The sequence below is a fragment of the Populus nigra genome, chromosome 3 (genome assembly GCF_951802175.1).
Source record: "Populus nigra chromosome 3, ddPopNigr1.1, whole genome shotgun sequence".
NCBI lineage: Eukaryota > Viridiplantae > Streptophyta > Magnoliopsida > Malpighiales > Salicaceae > Populus > Populus nigra.
Genome location: NC_084854.1, coordinates 19,117,989 through 19,143,908, shown reverse-complemented (window position 1 = coordinate 19,143,908; position 25,920 = coordinate 19,117,989). Strand labels below are relative to the sequence as shown.

The 25,920-nt window shown below is 34.4% G+C and overlaps 3 protein-coding genes across 11 annotated transcripts; 2 read left to right on the top strand and 1 right to left on the bottom strand.

Annotated features, from left to right (window-relative positions):
• Nucleotides 1-2,275: 2,275 nt before the first annotated feature.
• On the top strand, nucleotides 2,276-7,227 carry LOC133689756 (acyl-coenzyme A oxidase 4, peroxisomal-like). 2 transcript variants are annotated; one of them, XM_062109772.1, is made up of 13 exons: nucleotides 2,276-2,425; nucleotides 2,536-2,640; nucleotides 2,756-2,862; nucleotides 2,930-3,007; nucleotides 3,073-3,196; nucleotides 3,315-3,388; nucleotides 3,480-3,539; nucleotides 3,648-3,757; nucleotides 4,757-4,916; nucleotides 6,118-6,194; nucleotides 6,279-6,450; nucleotides 6,543-6,635; nucleotides 6,933-7,227. In XM_062109772.1, the coding sequence occupies exons 1-13, from the start codon at nucleotides 2,404-2,406 to the stop codon at nucleotides 7,062-7,064; spliced, it is 1,314 nt and encodes a 437-aa protein (XP_061965756.1). In that variant the 5' UTR covers nucleotides 2,276-2,403; the 3' UTR covers nucleotides 7,065-7,227. The 2 variants fall into 2 exon arrangements, with proteins under 2 accessions (XP_061965756.1, XP_061965754.1); XM_062109770.1 differs by having other exon boundaries at nucleotides 2,281-2,425; nucleotides 2,533-2,640.
• A 1,461-nt stretch (nucleotides 7,228-8,688) lies between these two features.
• Nucleotides 8,689-11,699, top strand: LOC133688326 (uncharacterized). Of its 6 annotated transcripts, none has more exons than XM_062107774.1 (6): nucleotides 8,714-8,830; nucleotides 8,999-9,049; nucleotides 9,128-9,218; nucleotides 10,979-11,040; nucleotides 11,131-11,189; nucleotides 11,286-11,699. In XM_062107774.1, exons 3-6 carry the CDS (start codon nucleotides 9,142-9,144, stop codon nucleotides 11,304-11,306), a joined length of 219 nt encoding a protein of 72 aa, XP_061963758.1. In that variant the 5' UTR covers nucleotides 8,714-8,830; nucleotides 8,999-9,049; nucleotides 9,128-9,141; the 3' UTR covers nucleotides 11,307-11,699. The 6 variants fall into 6 exon arrangements, with proteins under 6 accessions (XP_061963756.1, XP_061963758.1, XP_061963754.1 ...); XM_062107770.1 differs by having other exon boundaries at nucleotides 8,719-8,830; nucleotides 9,132-9,218; XM_062107771.1 differs by lacking the exon at nucleotides 8,714-8,830 and adding an exon at nucleotides 8,868-8,886 and having other exon boundaries at nucleotides 9,132-9,218.
• A 3,345-nt stretch (nucleotides 11,700-15,044) lies between these two features.
• On the bottom strand, nucleotides 15,045-24,882 carry LOC133688325 (AMP deaminase-like). 3 transcript variants are annotated; one of them, XM_062107765.1, is made up of 20 exons: nucleotides 24,341-24,880; nucleotides 23,261-23,433; nucleotides 22,949-23,141; nucleotides 22,380-22,561; nucleotides 22,225-22,276; nucleotides 22,004-22,131; nucleotides 21,728-21,907; nucleotides 21,413-21,480; nucleotides 21,189-21,331; nucleotides 20,555-20,616; nucleotides 19,752-19,865; nucleotides 19,177-19,317; nucleotides 18,261-18,413; nucleotides 17,833-17,886; nucleotides 17,647-17,757; nucleotides 17,356-17,529; nucleotides 17,202-17,282; nucleotides 16,439-16,537; nucleotides 15,625-15,749; nucleotides 15,045-15,539 (listed from the first exon to the last, which is right to left on the bottom strand). In XM_062107765.1, exons 1-19 carry the CDS (start codon nucleotides 24,711-24,713, stop codon nucleotides 15,681-15,683), a joined length of 2,550 nt encoding a protein of 849 aa, XP_061963749.1. In that variant the 5' UTR covers nucleotides 24,714-24,880; the 3' UTR covers nucleotides 15,045-15,539; nucleotides 15,625-15,680. The 3 variants fall into 3 exon arrangements, with proteins under 3 accessions (XP_061963749.1, XP_061963750.1, XP_061963748.1); XM_062107766.1 differs by having other exon boundaries at nucleotides 22,380-22,558; XM_062107764.1 differs by having other exon boundaries at nucleotides 21,189-21,480; nucleotides 24,341-24,882.
• Nucleotides 24,883-25,920: the final 1,038 nt, after the last annotated feature.

Genomic DNA, 25,920 nt, shown 5'->3' with positions numbered 1-25,920 from the left:
TTTATATGAAAACTTAAAAACCTTATAAATAGTAAAATGTCAATTTACCCCTTAAATTTATCCAATTAAGTCCTTATTTACTTGATTGTTTCTAGATCTAGAATTATAATCATATATATTAATAACATTTTAGTTTTCAATTTTTAAAATTTATTTACAATCAAGTCACATTTGATTAATCATCTCATTTTAATTTCTGATCAATAGTTCTTATTATTTGTATAACTCATTAGATTCCTTAATAATTGAGCCCAAATATAAATTACAATCCTAAATAAAATAAGATCAAACAAATTAAACAATTTAATTTATTATCAATTCAACAATTGATTGACTTATATTTGAATATCAAGTACAATATCTAGCAACTTATCACGATACCCCAAATATTAAGAAAGTTATAAATGGTTTGATTTAATCTTTCAATGACCAGTTTTTCAATATAATTATTATCCTTTCACTATGAATATTCCGATTTAAACATTATAGCATAAAGTATGTATGCTTTGTTAAATCATGTTAGTTCTTAACATTATAATTATTGATTCTTTGAATAAGATTTTGAAACTATTTTCAAATTTTATTCCACATTAGTCAAGAATTTCACGATCAATACTATTTGAGAATATATGAGATATTTTTTCTAATTCACATAGGGTGATAAATCCTCTCTTAATTACTTAAATACCTTCATATGGTTTATTTTATACTCAATATCTATTAGTTTGTTTCCATTGATAAGAACAACGCATAGTCAGCATGAAAGCATAACACTCTTTATATAAAATAATTTAATAATCTCAAATCTTAATAAAACATTGATAAAGAATATTTAAAAATAATATTTTGATGCAATAGAAGTATCATAATTATAACAATTTTATAATTTTTAAGCAAAATATTTTTATTGTACAGACTTTATTTTGCTTTAAATTCATTCATCAAATATAATTAAATATTAAAAATAAAAATATCTATTAATATTAAATATATTTTATATAAATAAAAACAGTATTACATATTACACGAAACAAACTTATAAACTACGTAGCATATTCATTAGCATATATAAATCTCATACTAATGTTGATTATTTGAATCTGCTTCATCTTATTTGAGGTGAAATAAAAGGCAGTATCGGCGGCGGCGGCGGCGGCAAGTACCTTATCATGAAGACATGGAAACGACTATGGAATCCTACAAAGAGCATTGCAGGTCTGTCAGATGTTCGATTTCATAGTAACACGCACAGCTGAATTTTCAAAACTAAATTTTCAAAACATGCATTTATATAGAATGAAGGTACCTGAAACAATTTTCACCCGAAAATAGTGAGATGATCAAGGCCAATTCACACCCATTGTGCCTCCAAAATCCTCAGCATTAAATATAACCAAAAATGACTTGTGAAGACACTTGAGGGTCTAGCTGTTGTGGTCAACCGTGTGACTTGTTCCGTTCCCGTTCCGGGTTCGACTCTCTATGTGCACGCATGTCACCACCGCAGTGCCTAACCTGCTCTTGGGCTTGCAGGATGTCCAGTGAACCGTGGGGAATAGTCGTAGTGCGCGCAAGCTGCCCGAACACCCATGTAAATAGAAAAAAAAAAAAAAAGACTTGTGAAGAGTGCATAATGATTAGACTGTAATACATTGAAGTGACAACACAACCCTGGCTTTAAAAGGTCAAATGACAAGGTGATAATCTAATGTACACCAGTTAATAAGTTGCATTTTAGCTACCTTGCTCGGTAATGCTTTATTGGTTATTATTTAATATAATTTTAATTTTAAATATATTAAAATAATATTTTTTATTTTTTAAAAAATTATTTTTGGTATTAGTATATTAAAATAAAAAAAATTACAATTTTAAAAAATTACAATTTAAATAGCATTTCCAAACGTAACCCATTAAAGTTCTTTGCATTAATTCAGTAGCTCTTGAAATAATTATTCAATCATTTTAATTTTGTGATTAATAATAAGAAAAGCTGAGCCATCACATATTTTGCTTGGTTTGGGCCCTGCTTTGAAGCCCACTAGATGTATTTATACTAGTCGGCCGAAGAAGATGGGTTTCCTTTGTTTTTTCTTAAAGCCATCACATTTTCATTAAAAAAGAAGTATATGGGCTAGTTATAAAGTTGGGCCCATATAGTTTTAAAATAAGTAGGAATAAATTTAAATATAAAAACTAAATGGAAAAAAAAGATGACTATTAAATTTTTATATAATTTAACTTAGTAGTCATTTTCTCATATTTTAAAACGGAGTTTCGTCGTTTCTCTCTCATATTGTCTCTTACTGAAAAGATCATAAGAGCAACAACGTAACTGATTTTAGTTCCAAATAAAAAAATAAACACATCTTAGGTGTCTCTCCTGTTTTATATTTTCCAACCATGTCAATCCCTAAAAACAGAGGTGTGCATGTCAAACAAGTTTGATATACTGTTGTTAATGGCTTGATTCCATTAATCTTCATGTTGTTCCTAAATTAATTACTTACTTTTTTTAAAAAACTGTTTTAGCAGATGAGCTTGAGCAAAATCCAAGGAGCTCGTATTTTAATTTACCGCCGTTGGATGTTTCCGTCGCCTTCCCTCAAGCAACTCCAGTTTCCACATTTCCTCCTAGCGGTAAGAGCATCAATAGATTTTAAAAAAAAAAATTATGATCTATTGAGAGAAATTTAGGCCATTTTCGACACTCGCTAATCAATGAATATGCTGTTGTTATTTTAAAATAAAACAGTTTCAGATTACTATCAATTCAGTGATTTATTAACCGTGGAGGATCAGGCACTCAGGATGAGAGTGAGGGAGTGTATGGAGAAGGAAATAGCTCCGATGATGACAGAGGTATTATGTTTAGATTTTGGCAGGAAAAAAAAATTATGTATAATTTATTTATTTTATTGCTTTACAGTATTGGGAGAAGGCGAAGTTCCCGTTTCATGCGATTCCGAAGCTCGGTGCCTTGGGTATAGCTGGGGGAACGATCAAGGTAACTTTCGTATTTTGTTCAAGTTGAATTGGGAAATTGGATGATTAACTGACTTGAAATCTCAGGGTTATGGGTGCCCTGGTCTTTCCATCACTGCAAGTGCCATCGCAATGGCAGAAGTTGCTAGAGTTGACGCGAGCTGTTCGACTTTTATTTTGGTGCATTCATCTCTGGCAATGCTCACCATAGGTGAGATCTTGGTTTAACTGTCTTTCCTTTTAAGACATGCTAGTTCCTGGATTTAGTTACAAAACAAGATGCTGCTAACTAATGAGTTCTGACCTTTTGCCTGGATTGTGAAGAACAGCATTTTGTGGTTCGGAGGAACAGAAGCTGAAATATTTACCTTCTTTGGCACAGTTCAGCACCGTAGCTTGTTGGGTAAGTGGCTTCTTTTGGCACTCGGGCACTACATGTGTCTGATATGTATTTATGCTAGATTCAAGTTATTTTATGTTGTCCTGATCATTAGGCTTTGACCGAGCCTGACTATGGAAGTGATGCAAGTGGTCTGAAAACAACAGCAATAAAGGTCTGACATCCTGACCTCTTCTATGTTATTTTTACGTTGCTATTCTTCATGCCGTTCTGCTGAATTTCTTGCTATGTCTTGCTTTTGCTCTCATTCTGGGATATTCAGGTGGAAGGAGGTTGGATACTCGAGGGCAAAAAACGCTGGATAGGAAACAGTACCTTTGCAGATTTGCTTGTTGTATTCGCTCGCAATACCACTACTAATCAGATTAACGGGTATGATTCTCTCTATCTATAACTAGTGTGGTGAGTCTTGTCGACATTATGCTGATCTCTGAGATTTGTAATTATAGAAACTAGATGCAGCCTAAATTTTTGGAAAGGCTTGCACAAAGACCAACGAATTCTTCATAGAGATTTTTCTGGATTAATATGCATGCAAGCGAATGTACATTCCCTTTTGCACATGTAAATTTGAGAGTTTTACTGTGTAGGGCACTAGATGTCTGTGATAAAACGGTACACTGTAGTCATTGTCTATCAAGTTTGTTCTGTATTTTGGTGGATAGTTACACAGGAACACAAAGAAAGTAGCCTGTTGTGCATCTATAAGATATGTGAAATGGTATCCTAATGATTACTGGTTCCATCATTCTCTGAGCCCAAAACCAGTGACTCCCATCAATCAAATGCACTGAGACTGTTTGTGCATAACCAAACCTCGCACAAGACTTCCTTTCTCATGGGCCCTAAGTGAATCAAGCAAACTGGACATCTGATAAGGGTGTGTGCTTGATCCCATCTGAAGCCATATAAATGATTGTTGGCTCTAAATGCTCACCAACATCTCTAAGTAATTCTTAACAAAGATTGAGGAAACTATCAAGGCTCAAATCTATAGTACAACTGTACTTGTATGTAGTATTGCATGCCAAATGCTTGAGTGTTTAGAGATGAGTACATTTGAAACAAGCTACTTTATGAGTACTTTTTGGGCATCCTGGCATGCTTCTTGCATGAGATTTCCAACACATGGGGGAGCTGGAAATGAGAAGAGAAGGCTAATTTTATTTACTAGCTAAAATAAGGTTCAGTAAGTGACTCTCCTAGAAAGGTCTCACTCTTTCATTCTCAATTTCTGACTTTCATGCCCATTATTGTGCATTTTATAGGTGTCTTTTTTCTCTAGTTTTGTTCATAACACTACATTCGACAGTTTTTCATTGTGCATTGTCTTTTTACATGTATTGCCCTCTCTCTTTTTTCCTGTTTCAGATTTATAGTAAAGAAGGACGCTCCTGGATTAACAGTTACAAAAATTGAAAATAAAATTGGTCTGCGCATTGTACAAAATGGAGATATTGTCATGAAAAGAGTTTTTGTTCCTGATGAGGACAGGTTGCCTGGTGTCAACTCTTTTCAAGATACAAATAAGGTACAGCAGTAACAAGTTCTTTCTGAGAAACCTGCCCATGATCATTAGTGTCAGTCTTGCTATGATTTTCTGGATAATCAACTATGCAGTGGTAGCCCGCAAATCTTTAGTTTTAGGAAATACCAAGTAATCTATTTGTGTTACCAAAAGATAGTGAAATGGAACTCCAGTGTTATGTTGCAAATCTGAAACTTCAGTATTTATCTGGAGTGCAACAGTATGCCAACCAAGAGTTATTAATGCCGTAGAACATTTCCACTGGGGCTGCCTTAGCCTTGGGATCAATTCCCATCATATCAAACTTTAGAAGTTCACATAATTGTTTGCAAAGTTGCTGTCGCCTACGTGATTCTGTTGAGATTTAGTAAGTCAATTGGAGAACACAAAATTAATGAAATGTCTAGTGGATAAGAGAAACAGATCAAACTATTCAAAATTTATGAGAATTATATTATGATCTTTGTATTCTACCCTATCTTCTTAAGCAAATGAAGCAAGAGTAAAATATACTTTCTAAGTTTATCCAGACAATGTTTTTCTGCATTTTACTTGGCTTCTGTAATTTGGTAGGATGTTTTTAGTTGAATATGCTTCAAAACTCGTTATAATTTGCAGCGGTTTTTGGTGTGTTTGCTCCACACCCATTCTACTGAGCTTTTCATAACATTACCAAGGAAAATACATCTCTTCCTTTTACTCTTTGGCAGTTGATTTTCAAGCTCTTTAAAACTCAATTAAATAAACAAAGGAAAAAAAATCTTTATAATTTTATTTGGACCATGTTTTTCTACATTTTAGTTGGTTCATGGCTTTTAGGACCTTTTAAGTTTAAATGCGCTTCTGAGATTGTTATAATTTGGCAGTGTTTGGACTTTTACTCTGTTCCCTTTACTGAGTGTTTTGTAACATTGCCAACATAAGAAAGCTACATCTTTTCCTTTTACCCCTTGGGGGTTGCCTTTTAATTAGTCAGGTCCTTTTTCCCTTGTTGAGAGTTTTAATGAGCGTGAAAATCAATACACAATTACTCATCAGTTCACCTATAGTATTGATTCGCAGAAGGGCCTGGTAAATCTTGCTTGTTGTGAACTTTTTACACAGCTGAATTTTTCTGTTCTTATTCCATTTTGTTCTATATGATCTTATCTTTATGAGTTTGAGATTTCCAAGCTCCTTGCTGAGTACTGCTAAGTAAAATTAGGTTCTAGCTGTTTCGCGTGTAATGGTTGCCTGGCAACCTATTGGCATATCAATGGGGGTCTATGACATGTGTCACAGGTAATCACTTTATATCCTGATTCTCCTGAGTATCTTTATTTTAACTTCCCACATTACTTATATTGACTCTTAAATGATTCAAAGGTATCTAAAGGAAAGGAAACAATTTGGAGCACCATTGGCAGCTTTCCAAATCAATCAACAGAAACTTGTTCACATGCTTGGTAATGTCCAAGCAATGGTACTAGTTGGTTGGCGTCTTTGCAAGTTGTATGAAAAGGAAAAAATGACCCCAGGTCAAGCTAGCTTGGCAAAGGTATGATTGACCGATTCATTTCTGTGATATATTTAGTGATAAAGGATTGTGCTTTCCAGCCATGATGCATTGATGTTGTTTTACATCTTCAGGCATGGATCAGTTTGAAGGCAAGGGAAACTGCTAGTATTGGGAGGGAGTTACTTGGTGGCAATGGAATTTTGGCTGATTTTCTAGTTGCCAAGGTTTTCATGCTAAACTCTTTACTGAGAAGTTTACTCTTGGACACATGACTGACACATTTAGATCAGATGAAAATGGAATTTTTCAATACCAAAAGCCATGCCTGAGGTCTTTTAACATGCAAAGACTAAAAACTTGATTCAGCTTTGTTTTCATTTACCACTCATTGCACCAACTGGTGAATGGCTTCTTCATTGATCACTATTCTTAGATGTGAAGAATCTGTTTTCTTTAATTTTCCAACATGCTTCGCTGTTGTACATATCATTCACTCTTCTGTATTTGGGATCACATTGCAGGCACTATGTGATTTAGAACCCATTTACACATATGAAGGCACCTATGACATCAACAGCTTGATAACAGGCAGGGAAATCACTGGTCTTGCCAGTTTTAAGCCAGCAATGTTGAGCAAGCGAAGTCGCATGTAGCAGTGTAAACTTTCACGTGCCATCTGAATGTGATTTACTACTTTTTCTGCTGTGTCGGGGAAGCTGCTTGATAACCTCATAAGGGAAAATTGTAAAATATATTTAGCTCATGTACAGACACTGGTTTGGGAGCTTTGAAATAAAAAGTTGCACGTCCTCAGCAGTCTTTTCTTCCTGCTCATCCTTTCTTAGGCATCATTTACATGATTTGCTAAATCCCAATCAAATGATGGAGAAAACTTGGAATTGGATCCCAATTTGGGTGGGTTTTTCATCTTCCTTATTTACATATCTTCTTTATCTTATATTGTAATTATTCTTACCCATTTATGGGCCTGCATCTACATGGAAACCAGCCCCTGCTCTAGGCTTAAACGTAGGTTGTTACTTCTCAGGTTTCAAGTTAACCTTGCTGAATTGTGACAGATGTCTTTGTTAAACCTCCATTAAGTAAAGCAGATGCTACTGGAAGATACTGCAAAATTCATTGGGTGCTTGCTGGCCAACTGAATCTGCGTATTATTTGGTGAAGAACACGAGTATTTTTCTGGCCCAGAGCTTTTGAAGCAAAAGTGTTAAGCCATTAACTCCTTTCAAACTGAAGATTTCAGCAGGCTCAATCTCAAGGTAGTAGGTTTAAGTGAAGCTTTCAGTAAATATTTGTTTAGGTGGCGAATGTATTCCCCCAACCAATTCTCACTACATGGAATGACTAGCATAAAGGCTGGCATGCCTTCATGGTATATAAAGATATGGTTTTGTGGTTCCTACTAATGCCGTTGACTATAGTATGAATAAGACGATCACAGGTGGCAAGTGATAACATCACTGATATGGACACTTCACACACAGGAAAAACAAGTTTGCAAGAACATGTATAAACCAATCCTAGTTCATAAAAATATATATCATGCAAATACATCAAATAAATTGCATGGATATATATAACTAGATTAAAAGAAAAAAACCATAACAATTAAAAAATTAAACTTGGTAGAAACCTTTTAAACAAATGAACTTTTTAAAAGATTTATTCTAAAAAAAGTTGAACATTTATCAAATATATATGATGAGTTGTTCAAGATTATATCAAACAAATAACAAGCATCAAGCATGAAAAAACCACACATGATAATATAGGCACAAGAACAAACTAGACAAAAAACATGCTAACAATAAACGTGTTCATCAAAAATCACTAGTTTAAGTCTCACAAACTTCAGAGTTACTGGAGGTTTGTATGGTCGTTAACTTCAAGGTTCGTAGAATTAGTCAAGGAACACGCAAACTGACCCGGACACCAACGTTAATCTTTAAAAAAAACATGCTCACAATAAAGCCTTAATATATTTTTCTAATTTTTTTACAATTTATACTTTAAATTTTTTAATGTAAAAAAATACATCAAAGTGTCTACACATCCGTTTTAAAAAAATAATAATAATAATTTACAACTGCAGCAAGCAGAGTACATGTTAGATAGCTAGTGTGTATATTGTGTATATTACATAAGCAACCCTTCACTCTGATATTCTGTTCACTAAAGCGATTGATTGATTGATTAGATCATAGGGATGGGAGGGACTTTGTTATTTTGTAAACCAAAGAAAACAGTCATCTTGCTAACGGACCCTAGGCTGCTCAAACCCTAAACAAGAAACGAAGCCCATGGGCCGCTCTTACCAACCCTAAACACGCCTTCCTATCATCGATGAATCTTTCTCCACACTCAAATTGCTTCCCGATCGCCATTCTTTTTCTCTCAGGTTACGCAGTCAATTCCTTAGCTGCACTTGCTTGATAATCATTCAAATCTGTTGTGGTCATTTTTACGTGCCCAATCTTTTTGTGTATCATAATTATGGATACCTGAATTTCATAATTTTAGGGTTTATTCATTTTTTTTTTAAGAAAATTGAATTGCTGTTTTATAGGGCTCTGTTGGTTTTGTAATCTTGGATTAGAAATAAACAGAAATCCTAAAGGTATTTGTTGATCAATCAATTTCATTTCTTAAGATTAAACTTGTTGCTGATTTGTCTGTTTGATCTCTTTCTTTTAAGAAAGGTAACAAGCCATGGCGGGTGGGAATTTCATGCACAGGGTCTTATCTTATGTTGTGAATGAGCTTGTCGTCAATGGTCTTGCTAACAGGTATTCTTGATTCTATTGATTTCTATCCGCCTTTGATTTTATTGCTCAACTGATATGTAACAGAATATTTTAATTGTTGAACAATCTTTTTGTGCTTTTGTTTAATTAAGCTTTTTTATCTGACCATTGGAGTTGAGTAGGTACCTTAATGCTTCATTCAGCTGAAGCAAACGAGCGTTGATATTTTTTTCTGCAGTGCAACTTGTTATGTGCTGTGGCTATTGAAGTTGGACAAAATTTTATTTCTGGTCTATTTTTGTTTGCGTATAATATTAATGCCTTTTTCCTTGCTTTGAATCATGAAGAGATTATTGGTTCATTTGACTGGATTGATGTTTTGATTAGAACTTCCTTTTAAGGTTGTTGCAGTTAATGCAATCCTCTCTGGTTTGATTTTTGAAGCAATGGACATGTTTCGTGTAATATACGGTTAAATGTTAGTGTTGTAAATAATTTCCACATGAGCATTTTAGTTAATTAACTGTTAAGTGCTTTAACTTAACCCAGTGAGATGGAGTTTGAAATAGCGAATTCGATGGAGGACTTATATGATAGAGTTTAAGACGCATACTATGTTATTTATTTTGGAGAGTACACTTCATTGAATTCAGAAAACACTCTCACACAAACATATATGTTCTTGTTCTCTCTAAAAACACCTTCCTAAATTCAAATCCAGTTCCATAGGGCTTTGCTGGTGCTGTAGAGAAGCACAAATATTTTTGAGAGTGTTGACCAACTTGGAGAAAGTGTACAGGGAAAAATCCCAAGTCCAGAATAAATAACATGGTGTATTAGATGCATGTTAAACTCTATATATCATGTAAATGTCCTAGATCAAGTCGCCTCTTTCAAACTTGATCTTATTGGGCTAGGCTCAACCCTTTACCAATTGGTTACGACTAAAATGCCTATGTGGATGTTATTTTACAACATGCAGCTTAGAAATTGTGAAAATATTTTATCACAAAGGGAAATTTTGTATTTTTCTTGTATATTTGTGGCACTTCTTCTATATTTGAGTTCACTCTATGTTGATATGTGCTCTTCATTCTTTGGTCTTGTGTTCTGTTTTTTTTTTTTTTTTTTTTTTAATCCATCATCTTGTTTAGTGAGCTGCTGGTAACATGCCATTAGTCAAAGATTGTAAGGCAAGCTTTAATGACTTGTGGAATTCGTCTGTTAAAGCTTCTCTGATAGGCTGTCGGGATTGATCTTATTCCTTGACAGTTTACTCCCTGAAGCGAAACAGTGTCAAATCTTCTAAATTATTGTGTCTGCAGTGCAGTGCAACTTCTGAAGTTTGAGAAAACTCCGCGACTGAGCATTTATTTATTTGTTTGTTTATATTTCATTCAATACTCTTTTTCTTCCATAAAGGAATAAAAAACTTGATTCATTTGTAGAAATGAAGCTATGGGGCGGTGTTATTCTGCGGTATTATTTACTCATCTGATTTGGGTGAGTCAATTGAACAAAAAAGAGCTTGGGTTGTGGATCTGCGGTTTATGAATATGAGTTCTTTATGAATGTCAATGATAGGATGATGTCCGTACACCTAGGTGATAGGTGCTTGATTAACAGTTCATGTCGTTTTTGCTCCTTTTATCATCCCTGATAGTACTTTCTGGCTTGAAAGACTCAGTTATTGCTTGAAGATCTCAACCTTCTCTTTTTTGACCTTTGATTCTGATTATTGTAGAGGTTTTAACCTTTTCATTATCGACCCTTTAATTTTGATTTTTCTTCCGTGGTTGCAGTCCTGCATTCCAGAGGTTTGCAGTGAGGACATCGAGGAGGATTGATGATATTTCAAACATCGGTATGTTTCTATTACATTTGGTGGTTTGGACTAGCAATTGCAGGCTCTATTTGCTATTACCCTGACGGTGACTAATGTTTTGTTATGCAGCGGCAAAGAAGAAGCAAGAACTTGCTGAGCAGATGAAAGACCTCTCCAAGAATATTGACGTGAGATGTTATCTAATATTTTTAATATAATATAAGATAAGCTGGTATCTTCGGTGGCTTGCTGCTGATTGTGTGTGTATGTTATGTTTTGTACAGTCTTTTAAGAACCAGCAGTAGGGTGGAAGTGGATTTTCAGATGGCAGCGGATGCTTGACTGTATGTTGCTGTTTCTGTTCCCATTGCTCTCAAGTGTCCATGGAAATGGCGATATGAACCAGTTTTGTTATTAGCGGATGGTGCTGCTTATGAAATGAACTCTTGGTTTATCCTTCCAACTTTGTATAAAGCCATCTATTGCAATGGTGTACGTAAAGGATTCATTCTGCTGTTTTGTGTGTTGAGAAACCAAATATGCTCTCGCTGTGTAAAATGAAGTATCAATGTCCCAATAATGCCTTGCCTACTGGGATAGAATTAAAAGAAAAAAGAGAGGATGTTGTCGAAGTTTGCAGATAGAATCAGACTTTCATTTTAATATTAGTTTTAATTGAAAGGAAAAAAAATTGAGGATGTGTTGGATTATGCAGTATGTTTAGTTGGATACAATGGATCATATAATGTAATTGTTGGAGTGGATCGCTATAACTGTAATAGCTTATAAGCTTCCCATTAAAAAAAAAAAAAACTATGCAATGAACTTATTACTATTACAAGATTGAGAGTAATCATGAGAGGTTTAGTTGCAAAATGTAAATTCAAATGAGGATTAATTTATAAATAAGAATAAAATATGAGCACTAAAATAATTTTCTAAAAAGGTCAGGGATCAAAATAAACCTATTATAAAGCTTTCATTACATTATAATAAATGTCGGTTGAAAAAAAAAATTGATTACGTCAAAGTTTTTTAAAAAAAACTTTAATTAGAAGAAAAGAGACGGCAAGATGTTAAATCGTATTAGAATTGAGTAGCTTGTCACTGGTAGCATGGTATTGTTAAATTTATTCTTAACTAGTTTTTGTATATTAAAAGTATTTTTGAAAAAAATTTAAAAAAATTTAAATATTTACTTTAGATTAATTTTTTTTTATTTTCAGATTTTTTATGTGTAGATATTAAAATTAATTTTTAAAATTAAAAAAATAATCTTTTAATATATTCTTTTAAAAAAATATTTTTTAAAATAACCACTGCATAACTCTAAAATATTATCGCGGTCTTATGATGTATTGCGTGGTCTTGATAAAATTTGTTGTAATTGTTGAAATGCTTTAGAATAAAATACCGAGACAGAGGAAGGGTAAGGAGAGGAGGTTTTCATTTCTATTTTTTAGTACCTCGTTTTAATTTTGATGTCCAAACCATAATGTAGTGGTAAGCGCATGTAATTGGTAGTTACAATCTGTGTTAAGACTACTGTTCACATCCTCATAGAATATTGTTCACTGTAACAAAACCAAATGAGAAGGTGAGAAAGCACCTTTCACCTCCTCATAAAGCATTTTTTTATTCGAACAATGCTCTTTTTTTTTTAATTCTTTTCTTTTATTTATTTATTTGGTCTTTTATTTTTTTTATCTAGTACTTATACAATCCTCAAATCTATTGTTTGTGCGAGATTAAAAGGGGACCAAGCTTGAAGAAAAGGCAAAAACGTTGGCAAATTTTTTAAAAAGAAAAAAGAAAAGGAAAACAAAAATGATCCCTGTGCTTTTTTTGCAAAATTTTACCTAGAGGTTTTGCCAATGATATATTTTAGTTTTTAGAAATTTGATTTGGTTCAAAACTTTTTTTTTCAATTTTTAACTTGAGAAACTGAGAAAAAATATCGGATTCAATTTAGATCTTTCTATTTAGTTAATTTTATTTTTTTTGAGTGATTCCGAGATGTTTTAAAGCTTTTATATTATATATTGAGATTTTTATGGTGTTTAAAATGAAAATGGTTTCAAAATGGATTTTTCAGTTGAAAAACCCTTCATTTGATTTTTGGCCACCATTGAGATATCTGGGATTTCGTAGAAAGTAGGCAACGTGTCGGCTACTTTTTTTTATATATAAAAAAAAAAACAATGGTTTCACTTAACAATAAATTGGGTGTAAAAGATCCATGTGTTTTGAGTATTTAAGGAGAAAGATTTAAAACCTGTTGAAGTTTGCCGGCCAAGGTTCAAATCTCGCTTTCTCCATGATTCATAATTCTTTTCTTTTCTTCTTTTTCGGTAAACTTTATTTTGACACATACAAATATACAATGTCTTCAATATTCCACATCAACCCCAAGCGCGCGGCTCTGGGTTGGCAAGCCTGTTCTGATAGGTTTTGTTTTAATGGTCAATGCTTACTAGATTATCTGGGTCTATGCATCTAAACTGTGTTTTTTAGTCTTGGATTTGTTTTTTAATTTCAATTTTTAATATTGATTTTTTATTTTTTAAAATTTCATTTTATAATATTTTGTTGTTTTTAAATTGGTTTTCATAATTTATTTCGATTATTTTATAGAGGATTAATACAGTTTCAAATAAACATCTTGGTATTTGGTTTGTACTCAATTTTAAAAGCATTTATTTTTGTTGTCGTGCAATTAAGTAAAAAGTAGTTAAGAAAAACAAATTCAAACTCAATAAATTTTATGATTCAAGTCACAAATTTAACATGTTAAGTAATCAAGATCGTGAGCTTAGCAGATTAATCCACGAAACTTAAATTGATTTATTATGTTGCAAAGTATTTTTAAACAAGATATCCTCTTGGATTTTTTTAATAATTCAAATTATATTTTTATCAGTCATCCAGGTTACTTTTAAATTTATCAAGTCGACTGAATTATATAAAAATAACTCGCAAATTATTTATTTGAAGTCCAAGCTTGGTAAAGAGTTAATCTCCATGAGTAGCAATAACAATTATGGTGGAGTATATTTTTACACACCACCCCTATCTCTTTTTCATTTTTTCAATATTAAGTCAAGAATTCTGAAAGGTTTCCATATAATTTCAAACTAATTAAATGATACCTAGACCCATTTTTAAAATTGTTTTTTTATTTAGAAGTGTTTATAAATATTATGTTCCCATACAATTTGGTAATAAAAGAGATTCTTCTACAGACTTTTTTTGTTCATTAATTTTTTTATTTTTCAAGTTCATTAAGTTTTTGTTAAATTTTTTTATAATTACACCCTTAATATCTAGTTGATTGTGCATTATTCTTCAGTATTTTTTAACATATAATTAAATAAAAAAATATTATTTAATTTAGTAAAGTTCATATCCTAGATAACAGATTTCAGTCTAACTAAACCAATACAGTACATCATCATTTTAATGTTTAAACTATTTCTTAATTTATTTTAAAAAAATTTCGAACCACATTTTTATTTACCGTGGCCTTTGAAGTTAAGCGCATTGTCTGTTATTTAGGTGGCCTTTGAAGTTACGCGCATGGCCTCTTATTTTTTTAGCCCTTTGATTTCTCTCACTTCAAGAAAACAACTCCACAATTCAAGTTTGACCCAGATCAAATGACAACTAAAGAGTTATCGAGATCTAAATATTGTGATTTTACATTCACTTTAATGAAATAACCTAGCAACTCCTAATTATAATATCCAAGGATCCAATTTGGAAATGTCAGAACGCGCAAATCATTTCTCAAAAGAAATTTCCTCATGGTTTTACACAGCATTAGGAACTTTCAGAATTCAAGAAGGATGGTATGCATTCATTTCTTTAGCACACTATGGATCCAGGTCACTGAGACTTAAAATAAGATGGGAGCCGTAGATTTAAATCCTATCAAGAACTTTCAACGGTTTAGCATGTCCCGACCCTATCTCACCAGTCACTACTACACTAGCATAGCAAAAAATGGCGGGCCCCAACAAAACAAGATGCAAATAAGAAAAGAATTATACCCGGTGAAAAAAGAGAACTTAACTTACCAGAGAATTTTGGGTTACACGCCGCTGGGCAAATTCATGATAAGCATCTGCATGGCATGAAACTCAACCAAAATTTGAGGGGGCATTCATCTAGAAACAAAATTAAAGCAAGAGACTATCCTTTTCCTTCTTGCTATTGGCTACACTATCATCTGACATTGCAACGAGTGAACCATACAAAACTCTTACTATGCCTCATAATTTTATTCTTAAACCTCTACCTAATATATTTGTTTTGGCTCAAGATTGGCATCTTATTGATAACAGCAGACCACCAAGTCAACAACTGCATCATTTGCATAGCCCTCGTTCTCAAACCTTGTAAGCATCTGTTAGCTTCGTTGCTCTGCACAAAGCCATTCCCTTTTTTTTATGGAGGCTGTGAATGATCATCTCAAATGCAACGATCATAGTATACAGCTTATCTCATGTTTAATGAGCAAGCAGAATTCTGTTGACCCACTGCGACAATAATAGAAGCCCAGTTTATCAAACTCGGTTCAGCCAAAAAGATGATAATGTAAAAGGGTATGGAATCTGATAGCACCTTTGTAATTTAAGTAAGCAAGCACGTAAGAATGGGCTAAGGCAGCTCTCCACTATTTACTTGTCCACTTCTTTGGGGATAATGGCCTTGCCAAGATAAACCTGCCGCATCTCATCTCTCCATATCTGCAAGGAAAGTATCTCATTGGTTAAATCTAACCCATCAGGACAAAAATGTTTCGGCAGAAAACAAAAATCAGGAGAAGCATATGAATATGAAAGCTGCTTGCGACCTGACCTTCCACATGTGCATCACTCTGATTACACAATGGTCTACCTATTTGCTTCTCCTTCGGATAAAAAGTAAATGAAGCCAAAAGGAGTAGCACAAAAAAAAAAGTGAGGGATTAGTTATGGGAGAGGGGTTGGGGGTGCAGGATTGATGCAGGAGCTTACTATATTTTCTTATATATATCTTGCTTACTAACTAAGGAGATGATGGAGGAGCTTAGCGTTATTTTATTATTATTTTTTTGCTCAATGATAAAGCAGTCATCATTACTTGATAGCTAAGTTGCCGTAATAACAAAGAATCTCCCTGGTATAAATAGGTTGTGAACATGAGCAAATGGTGAAGTTCTAAAATATGCACCGAAACTTGAGGTTCTTATTTATACTATCTTTGTTCCAACTTCATTCTTGCTGTTTCCTCTCCATACTGCGTCAAGGAATTTGACATCCTAGTGCTTCAAGAGGGCATTGCCCACTCATTGTGTATAGTTAAAAAAGAGACAACCTTTGAACAACCCAGGCAAAAGTTCATCGCTTCTTGTTTGAACAAGTCAATATGACAAGGTTAGGAATCAGGTCCATACCGTGTCTCGAAATTCCACCCGGATATGAGGCACATTTGTCTTGTGAATATCATTTCCATCTGGTCCTCTCTTGTAGTACTCTTTACCAATCCAGTGCGACTGAAGCAGAAATTTCAAAGGCAAATGCCCAGAGATTAGATTTAAAAGCATTTACTATATAAATCATAAACCCTCATATTTTGTTCGATTGAAATCAAAGTAGCACAACAGACATTGATATATTTAGAGCACATGAATTGGTCTGGTCATAAGATGTACCCATTTCAATACATTCAGTTCATTTATGATGGTTCCCCTTCAAAGACAACCCAAAACCCAAGTCAGACTAGGTTCCCCATGGAAATGAATCCAAGAAAAGATATTTATTTTGCTTACACACAATATTTGCAAATACATCTTTATTATTCTTCTTAGGCATGGGCAACAAATGATATTTTGAAAGCAATACCTGAAAGGAAAAATCTTTTCATGGCCAATTTGAATATTCTCATCCCCATCTCAGGCTATTTAACTTGTTAAGCTTATAAATTAAGAGAATAAACACTCTTGGTACAAAGTTAGTCGATGAAATAAAAAAAGAGTAATCAATCAAGCAACTCAATGATTACGATGAAGGAAACCAGGGAACTTAGTGACTATAAATGGAAAACATCAAAGATGTTGACCGTTTTATATGATTCTTTTCCATAACAAAACTTGTGGCACCAGCACCAGATCCTTTCTTTTATAAATTTCAGAATCTTAAATCAAGCTAAGAACTTACCTTCAAAGCATGCGAGAAACCTGATTGGTAGACTGAATTTCGGGCAATCTCACACAGATCGCATGAACTCAACTTCCACACCTGTCAAGAAAGCTTGTGATAATGTATTTGACCTCACAAATCTTTCACTTCAGGTGAGAAAAGGAGAACTTACAGAAGCAGCTATGCTATATTCTTCCACCAAGGGCTCTTTTGTTAAATGGATTTGGAGCGGATCATCGGTTGAAAGGGAAACATTGAGACCCCTTAAGAAAAACATAGGGAAAGGGTTCCTATGGTAGTCTAAAAATAAGGAATTGTTGCTCAGAGGAGACATAGCCAAGCCAATCTGTATTAAATAAAATAAAATAAAAAAGGTACCGTTGCCCATTAATGTCACAAAAAACAAAGTACATAAAATCAATGTAATATAATAATCATAATAAAAAGAATATATCTTCCATACCTGTGCCAGATAATACAAATATTGAAGTACTGGAGATTTCCTCAAATTGATCCCATGGGCGATATTATGACATGTAAGAAATGTGGCAGCAAGATGATCAATATCACCAGCCTGAAAAAGGTTATTTATGTGAGGCAGCAGAAAATCTCAACATTTGTGCAAGTAAAAGGAAGCTGAAATGAATACCTCTCCAGAATGGGGACGGAATTTGATAGTTGTCATGCCCTTTGACTCACGAAGCTGAAAAACAACGTTGAAATAGGTTAGGAAATGTTACATCAAGAGGAAAGCACTAGCATTTAGCAATTATTAATCAGAAAGTCAGGAAGAGAACAGCTGCTAGTAGAAACATTGGGAAGGAATGTCAGATCGAGCTGCAAGAAAAGCTACTAATCCATGTTCAGAAAACATGAAACCATTTTGATGGTTACATTTTCTATCTTATGTGGCAGAAGTTCAATCTAGATCATGACATCCAAATGTAAAAAACTAGAATTACTTTTCTTGTTTGAGACTGAAGATATCACGACAAGAAAAGGAAAAATCATGGCAAAACATGCAAGACAACTATTTACGATAAAGTATTGTTTCTGTTTTTGAAGCATAACAGGGACCTTGTTTAATGTGTAGAGGTTGGCATAACAGTAATAAACATAATATGAAAACGCAGGATTGAACACATTGGTCCATTGCGCTGGTGTAGGCATGTGCTTCGTCGGGCGTCTTTCAGGTTTGCTTTCATCATCAACCAAGTCCAACCCAACAACCTGAGAATTAAAACAAATGATAAGCTCGCCATTAATTAATAAAAGGGGTAAATAAAGTTGGATGTCAAACACCCTTAGAGCCTCATAATGATCTCTGCAAGGATAGTAGGTTCAGGTTATGTTTTCAAAGGAGGAAACAAAAGATGATGAAATTTTAACATCCCGCAACCACCCCAGGTAATTGTATTACTTGCTTATTGTACTTGATCCATCATAAAGTTCCAAGTCACACGTTTTCATTGACAACCGTGCCAGATTTTCCCAGTTACACTTGTTGAAAAATTATTCTGGCAGACATCTCATTGACTTGTGATCTTCATTCAACAACGCTTCCCAATAAAACAAACAGATGAGAAAAAATAGCACATTGCAGCAAGGAACATTGTAGTTAAGCCCCCTTTATTTTAGTAATGTAGTAAAGGGAAGCACATACAATGTGCATATACACAACAAAAATGAAGACAAATAAAAACACCAATGTCATCTGAAAACAGAAAAGAACTACTAACTGAGCGGGACTAAATCTGTTATCAATAACTCATATCATAGTCATGCCAGTTGATGATTTTAATTGTCTTCATACATAACTACTAGATCCTCTGAACATCACAACAAGAAAGGCCACGGGAGTTGCTACTAGTTTGGTGATAAAATGGAGGTGGTGAGCACCACAAATACTTTCAGTATTTCAATTCGAAGAAAATATCTTGTACACCCTGTGATGCTATCTGAAAAATAATAGTCTGTTTAGAAAATGGCAAACCTGTTTTAAGAAAACATGCAGCTGAGGATGCGAATCTGGATCAACTGTAACCTCGAAAAGCGGCATAAAGATATTATCAAGAATATTCTGAAATGATGTCACAATCCCCATTTCCTTGTAGATATTATACAGTCTTGGAAGCTGAAAATGCACAAGATATTACACAACATGAAATTAAATACTGCCTCAATTTTTTATACAGGTCTTGGCATCTCATAGTAAACCAAATGCTCAACCACCAGTCAAAAACCCCAGAGTCATTCAGCTAGCTAAACACCTTTGCAAAGGTTCTGCTATTAAGAAACAAAAAAAAATGATAAAAGTGTAAGCTTTTAGATGCTTCCTTGAGCTTAAGTTCACAGTGCCAAAAGGAGGGGAGACATGCTAATAAAGAATTGGAATTAATTTCACAGTGTGAAACAGGGATATCAATAATAATGTGCAAGTTATGTGAATTAACATCACATGAGCACATGACACACATCGATATAAAATGGAACAAGGTAAAAGCCTCCCCGAATATATCTTAAAAAATAACCTTCATTAATAGGGATTTAGATATATTGAGTCAATACCTGGATTAACCAAACAACATTTTCGCTGTACAATTCATTATTCACTATCCAACTAGCCAATTGGTCCCATTCACTTTGCTTTCTACCATATATTGATATTCTATATTCAGCCATCTGCAATAACAAAAACATGTTACATGCATAAGTAGTAACATTGAAAACAAGTACATGGAAAAGTGCAAGTGATTGCAAAAGCATATTGTAGATGCTTCTTAGGAAACACCTCTCTCCTATTTAATCTGGTTAACCTCTAATGAAAGTAAGAGCAGATAATGTCAGCATGTGAGCCTCAATCAGGATAGGATTGGTAAAGCAAACTATCAAGATACAATGATCAGAAAAGCTTCAAAACTCTCTTACATTAATGTTATGGTACAAGTTCATCACTCCTGTCATGATTAGCATGGTGTGTGTAGTAATAAACCAACACCTCAAATCCTGACTCACTCTAAATTCATGACTATAAAATTCAAGAATTTCGTATCCAAAAACTAAAATATACCTTCTAAGCATATCTTTCTAATCAGATCAATTCTAGAGAACGAGAAAAGAAAAAACAAAAACAGAAACACAACAAAGAAACATGGTCTTAAATCATGAATTTGGTGTCACTGACATTTCTTGATCGCTGTAGGCAACAAATTTTTACCAAACGATCTCGAATGTACTACTGCTTTCAAGCATTTAACAAAGAATATGCAATATCACAAGTTTAAATATCATTGAAAAATGTACAATAGAATAAAAAAAACAGAATCTACATCTATGTATAAAAATCATCTACAAATAGGAAAAAGAAGTACCTGATATTTACTAGCAACAAGATCAGAAAAGACTTGTTTTGTCAGTTCACCAAGGAAACGGCCTGCTCATCAACATACAGAAATAAGCATAGATAAGACAAAGCAGAAAGTATAATTAGCAGGGAAATTACAAACTAGTGGAAAACAATATAGAACATCGTGACATAAGAACCATGTAAACACTACAAGATGCAAGCATGTAAAATGAACCATGTAACCACTGTAAGATTTGAGCATGTAAAATTAAACTTGAGTCACATATGTGACATTTTAGTACTAGGATTGAAACTTTTTTTGTGGTTCATTGGGAGGCCTACCAGCCTTAAGCAACAAACAAAAGAGGTAATCCTCCCCTTTCAACAAAACATCACTCAATCATCACAGAACTGTAACCTGAACCTCTAAGCAAGAAGTTTTGAGTTTTTAACCACTAGGTTGTTCCCTTGGGAATAGATTAGAAGAAAGTTTCCTATACAAGAAGTAATGCATGTTTTTTCATTGCCCATGTTCTTTTTTCACAACTGTGCTTCTAGAGCACAAAGGAGTGAACCTTCTATCCACCCACCTAGAAAAAAGAAATCACAATCAGAGAGGAAATCAGTACTTTTGTACTCGAGAAAAAATTAAGATGTACCTTGGATAAGGTTATCTTGTTTAAGGAAAATCTCCCTGAGCCTACTCTGACCACAAGGATTGTACTTCAGGTTGAACTTATCAAAGCGATGAAACGTGCTCTTGTCCGCGTGAACATCTAAAAGGTCAACATTGAGATCATACCTGTGCAAACAAATGTCGATAAGATACCACCATTCTCTATACAACAATATAAAAATGAGAACAGCAATAAAAGTTCCTTGCCCAGTCAAATCCAAACTCTCAAACACTTCTTTCAATGTCAAGTATGTTCCATCTCGAAAAATCACAACCTGAAACAGTAAAAAAAAGTACAAGAAATCAACAAATATGTAATAAATATCCACCTAACAATCAGATTGTATTATAATGTTTATGTGAACATGATATTCAAGTACTGGTTAATTGCACAAGAATATGGCAATGATTAATGGTCCATTGCCAATGGTGAAAGAAAAGAAGAGAAAGGTGTACATTGTTTTAGTTCAGGAAAGAAAAAAAGGGACTACAATGCATCAGCAGAGAAATCCAAATCTTTACCTCGTCAGGCTCTTTCCTCAATTTTGACTTTATAAACCTTAAAAGATGTTTCTGGTTCATGCACGCAGAATGATGAACATGTGTATCAACTTTCCTGACATTATAGAAGTCACGATGTGGAGCACTTTTCTGAGCGAGAAACTCTCTATCCGCATTAAGCATCAGATGAAGGTTGAATTTCTGAAAAACATTAAGATAACCATAGAGCCAGAGATCTAATTATTAAGGAAAAGTACCTCTTAATGAATTGTGACAGTCAATGAAAAAAATTTCTACTTGTTCTAGGAGATTCAGCCGATGATGACATAGAGTCCTGATATTTCCAATCGCAATAACTCGAAGTATGTGATGCAAATCAGTGAAAAACATTGTTGCATCAGCAACAGGAAAAAGTTCTTCCTTAGCTGAGAAAAGATGACAAAAGTAAGCATATAACATCCCCATAATGAAACAAGGATTGAATCATAACAAACAAGAAACCAAAGCTCATAGCTTACAATCTTTATTTGGATAGACATGGATGACCCCATCTTGCATCTCAAAATAATGCTGTGCAAAAAAAAATGGAAGGTATAAATTATCAAAAAAAAGTAAGTGCAGCATAATCCTGACTAGTTGTTCCACAAAATGCCAAAATCAAACACATACTCACATCAGATTTTCCCTCTGGGGTATAGGAGAACGGGTCAGGATTAGGCTTTGGTGTACTAGGGTCAGAAATAATTTCTTTCTCCCATGGAGCAATAGCTTCCTTGAATACATATCTTTTTCGCATTTCAAGGCATTCTTGAAGAACTATATAGGAATCCACTTCATCTGGTGATGGCACCTCTGCTGAAACAAAATAAAATTTGAATAATTCAAATAAATAGACTCGCATACAAATTAATTAAGAAAATAAACAGACAAGTAGAGATGAGCAGAGAAATTTTATACATGTATACATTGCAGAATACACGTGTATTCTGCATCATTCCTTTTAAAGAACTTGCATACAAACATATGTATGTTTCATGATAAAACTTAAGCAACTGGTTGCCTTTTGCAGCCATTCAACATGCACTGTTATGGAGTCTAGCAGCAAATTCAGACACTATGCTCAAAAATTCATTGAGTAGGATAAGACAAGCCCATTAGATATTCACCATTCTATGAAAAAAGAAAAAAGCAAGCCAAACCAAGGATAATTAACAGCAAGTACAGATGAGTAGTAGTCAATACCCATAGGAGAAATTTTAAGTCGAGCAAAAGTTTCTTGTTCTGGCTCTTTCCTTAGAATATCAGCTGCAAAAGGATCTGGCTGAACACCATGCAGGTCACCAGACACGCTATGGGATCGAATCATGCTTGAAGCAGGTATAGGCATTTGGTCTCCATTTGCATTAATGTGTTGTGGTAAAACATCCTTTATATCCTAAACATGCATGCCACAAAATTAAGAACGGAAGGAAACTCAGGTCAAAATGAGCATTAATTGTGCACACATGCACATGTTAGAGAGAGTGATATGCATTTGCAAGATCAAAAACTCACAGCATTTCCATTGATATGCAGATATGTAGTGTCTAGTTTAGAATTGCCAGTCATATTATCTCCATCATCTGATCCTTCCACGCTGTCAAAGGCACTCGCACTGGCACCAGGAGACTTTGGAGAAGTTGGTCTGATAAAACTTCCAAGTCTCTTGACATGTCCAGCAGATTTCCCTGGGACAGAACAATACTGGATTTATTCAGCAAACAGGATTACAACTCTCCACCTCTAATGAAAAGGTGAAAAATAAAAAATAAAGAAAAGAAAATTGCAATAGAATTCCAAGTCATTTCGAGTTACTACCATTTGAAGCTATAGCTAAAAAGGGCAAAGAGGGAGTAGGTTTTTATTAGAAGGCACAGAGAAGAGCAGCAAAGTTCAATTGTTGGAGGACAACTGTAATTGGCTAGATAAAGAAGCCAATAGGACTCTGGAGCATTTCCAATGTGTTTATCAAGACGGTTTAGTTTAATCCCAAAGTTTAGTTTTCTTATTTGCCTTTGCCACATATAGATTTCCTCATGAATGATGAGCTTTCTACCCCGAGAATTCATAGCAGATAATAATTTCTTACACTTTACCTCTTCTTCAAGCTAGATAATAATAAAGATGATTCTGGTATTGCTTGGTTTAAAATCCATGCATAATCTATTTTTTATTTGTTCATCCCTCTTTTAGCATCACCCTTAATAATTGCAAACTGGTGATTATTTATAATGCAAATTTCTTTCAAAAAATTGATAGGTAAGAACTTTGACCAGAAACCAGGGACTTGTACTTTTAAATGCTCGGGGTTTTAAATTTACCTTAAAACCCCAACTCCTTACTCTCGCAGGCATTTCAACAATTCTAATAATCTCCACAAGCAGCAATCATATTAAATACAAACCAGGAATCAACCATTCACATAAATATATTATATTGAATACACACAACAGAGTTATTAATTTAATCTAAAATACTCGTGAAGTATCATTTAATTGCGCTGTTATAGATTATTATAAATTAAATTATCAGAGCCGTCGAATTCAAGCCGAGCTTAAAATATTCACTCCGGCGAGAAGTCCGGCATGGTCATACCTTCAAGCAAAGTATGAAGCCTAGGCAATCCAGCCGGAATCCCTTCGACATAAAGCACCTGACCGTTACGTTTCTCCTCTCCATCAATTCCACCACCAGAAATTGCCGTCACATCCGGTAACGAAGCTGAGCCACGGGTGTCGTAGTGACCGTTACTCCCTTTCCTCCGTCCGTGACTCCTACGCTTTTTCAAATTCTGCGGCGACGATCCTCCGCCGTCGGAGTTGTCGTCTCTTTCTCGTTCTCTCTCTACCGTCTTGGCGAACTCGAGGAGTTGAGTTAGGGTTTTGCGGTGCATATAATAAGCGGATACTGCCACAAATGATGCTCCTACTAGAGCCGCCATCGCTAGATGCAGCGCGTACGCATCCATTACTTTCTCTCTCTAAAAAATATCTCGTTCTTTCTCTCTCAGGAAAGGAGGAGTTCTGCAGGGAAATAGTGAGAGTTGTGGATGGTCTGGCTGAATAGTAGAGACTAGAGAGAGGGGCTGGCGAGAAGAGGAGGCGTTCGTTTTTATTTTGAGCCAAGCGCGGCTGGTTTGGATATTTATAGGCGAAATTGAGAAGAGGACATACTCCCTCTCTCTCTCTCTCTCTATCAGATATTTAAAAAAAAAAAAGTTTAAATCAGTCATCTAGCTATATAAATTTGCTCATTAAAAATTAACATCAGCCAAAATTACCCTATTACTATATGAAAGGGCATCTTCATATAATAATATAGACTTGTTTTTCATATAATAATATAGTCGGTTTAAAGGTTGTTTTGTGCCTATAGAAGGGAGAGAGCAACATTTAAGAAAATATTTCATTTACAGAGATATTATTATAATGTTTAAAGGGAAAAATAAAAGTTTGGTTAAGATTGCAATTGAGAGTGCATTTTATACAAGAAGAAACATATATATGTGTCATTACATGGCTCATGTAAAAAAATATTATTTTAATAACATGTATATACCTTGTGTTTTAATAAACAAAAAGCTAAAAGGAGTTATTAAATAGGCTTTAAAAAAAAATCCTTCTTAGTGTTGTATGGATTTTGATGGATTTAAATTTAATGGGTACAAAAAAATACTTTTAAAAAGCTTAAAAATATTTTTATGGGCTCAAGCTACCACGTCCGAACCCAACTTCTATCAGGGTGCATGGGCTCAGGCATGGTGCTCGAGCCTATCAGGGCGCAAGCCCATTAATGGATGGATGGCCAGCCTTGTTGGGTGTGCTGCCTAACACCCTTGGTGATGAGCATGCGCCCAGTACTCGTGTGAGTTTGAATTGTCACGTTCAAGCTCAACATGTTGCACAACACCCTTAGTGCTGAGAGTGACACATCCAGCTTTGTCGAGGTGCTGCTCAGCTAGTGGTGGACATGCTGCCCAGCAGAGCCAACACCTCTAGTGCTAGGCATGCACCCCAACATCCTGGTGGGCTCGGGTTACCATGTCTGAACCTAACATACCTGGGTCAAGGCAGCGCACTTGGATTTATTTTTCATATTTAATGGGCTCTGAAACCTCATCCAAACCCAACACTCTAATGATAATTTTTTTCAAGACATCATGCGAGTCCCTCAAT

Bases quoted from the DNA above. Each gene is read 5' to 3' on its own strand.
- LOC133689756 (XM_062109770.1), top strand. From the start codon at position 2,404: ATGTCAATCCCTAAAAACAGAG. The intron at 3,197-3,314 runs GTGAGATCTTGG...TGTGAAGAACAG, and splicing joins TCTGGCAATGCTCACCATAG to CATTTTGTGGTTCGGAGGAA. The intron at 6,195-6,278 runs GTAATCACTTTA...AATGATTCAAAG, and splicing joins GTCTATGACATGTGTCACAG to GTATCTAAAGGAAAGGAAAC.
- LOC133688326 (XM_062107772.1), top strand. From the start codon at position 9,142: ATGGCGGGTGGGAATTTCATGCACAGGGTCTTATCTTATGTTGTGAAT. The intron at 11,041-11,130 runs GTATGTTTCTAT...TTTGTTATGCAG, and splicing joins TGATGATATTTCAAACATCG to CGGCAAAGAAGAAGCAAGAA. The intron at 11,190-11,285 runs GTGAGATGTTAT...TGTTTTGTACAG, and splicing joins ACCTCTCCAAGAATATTGAC to TCTTTTAAGAACCAGCAGTA.
- LOC133688325 (XM_062107764.1), bottom strand. From the start codon at position 24,713: ATGGATGCGTACGCGCTGCATCTAGCGATGGCGGCTCTAGTAGGAGCA. The intron at 23,142-23,260 runs GTGAGTTTTTGA...ATGCATGTTTAG, and splicing joins TGCATATCAATGGAAATGCT to GATATAAAGGATGTTTTACC. The intron at 22,562-22,948 runs GTATTGACTACT...ATTTTGTTTCAG, and splicing joins ACTTAAAATTTCTCCTATGG to CAGAGGTGCCATCACCAGAT.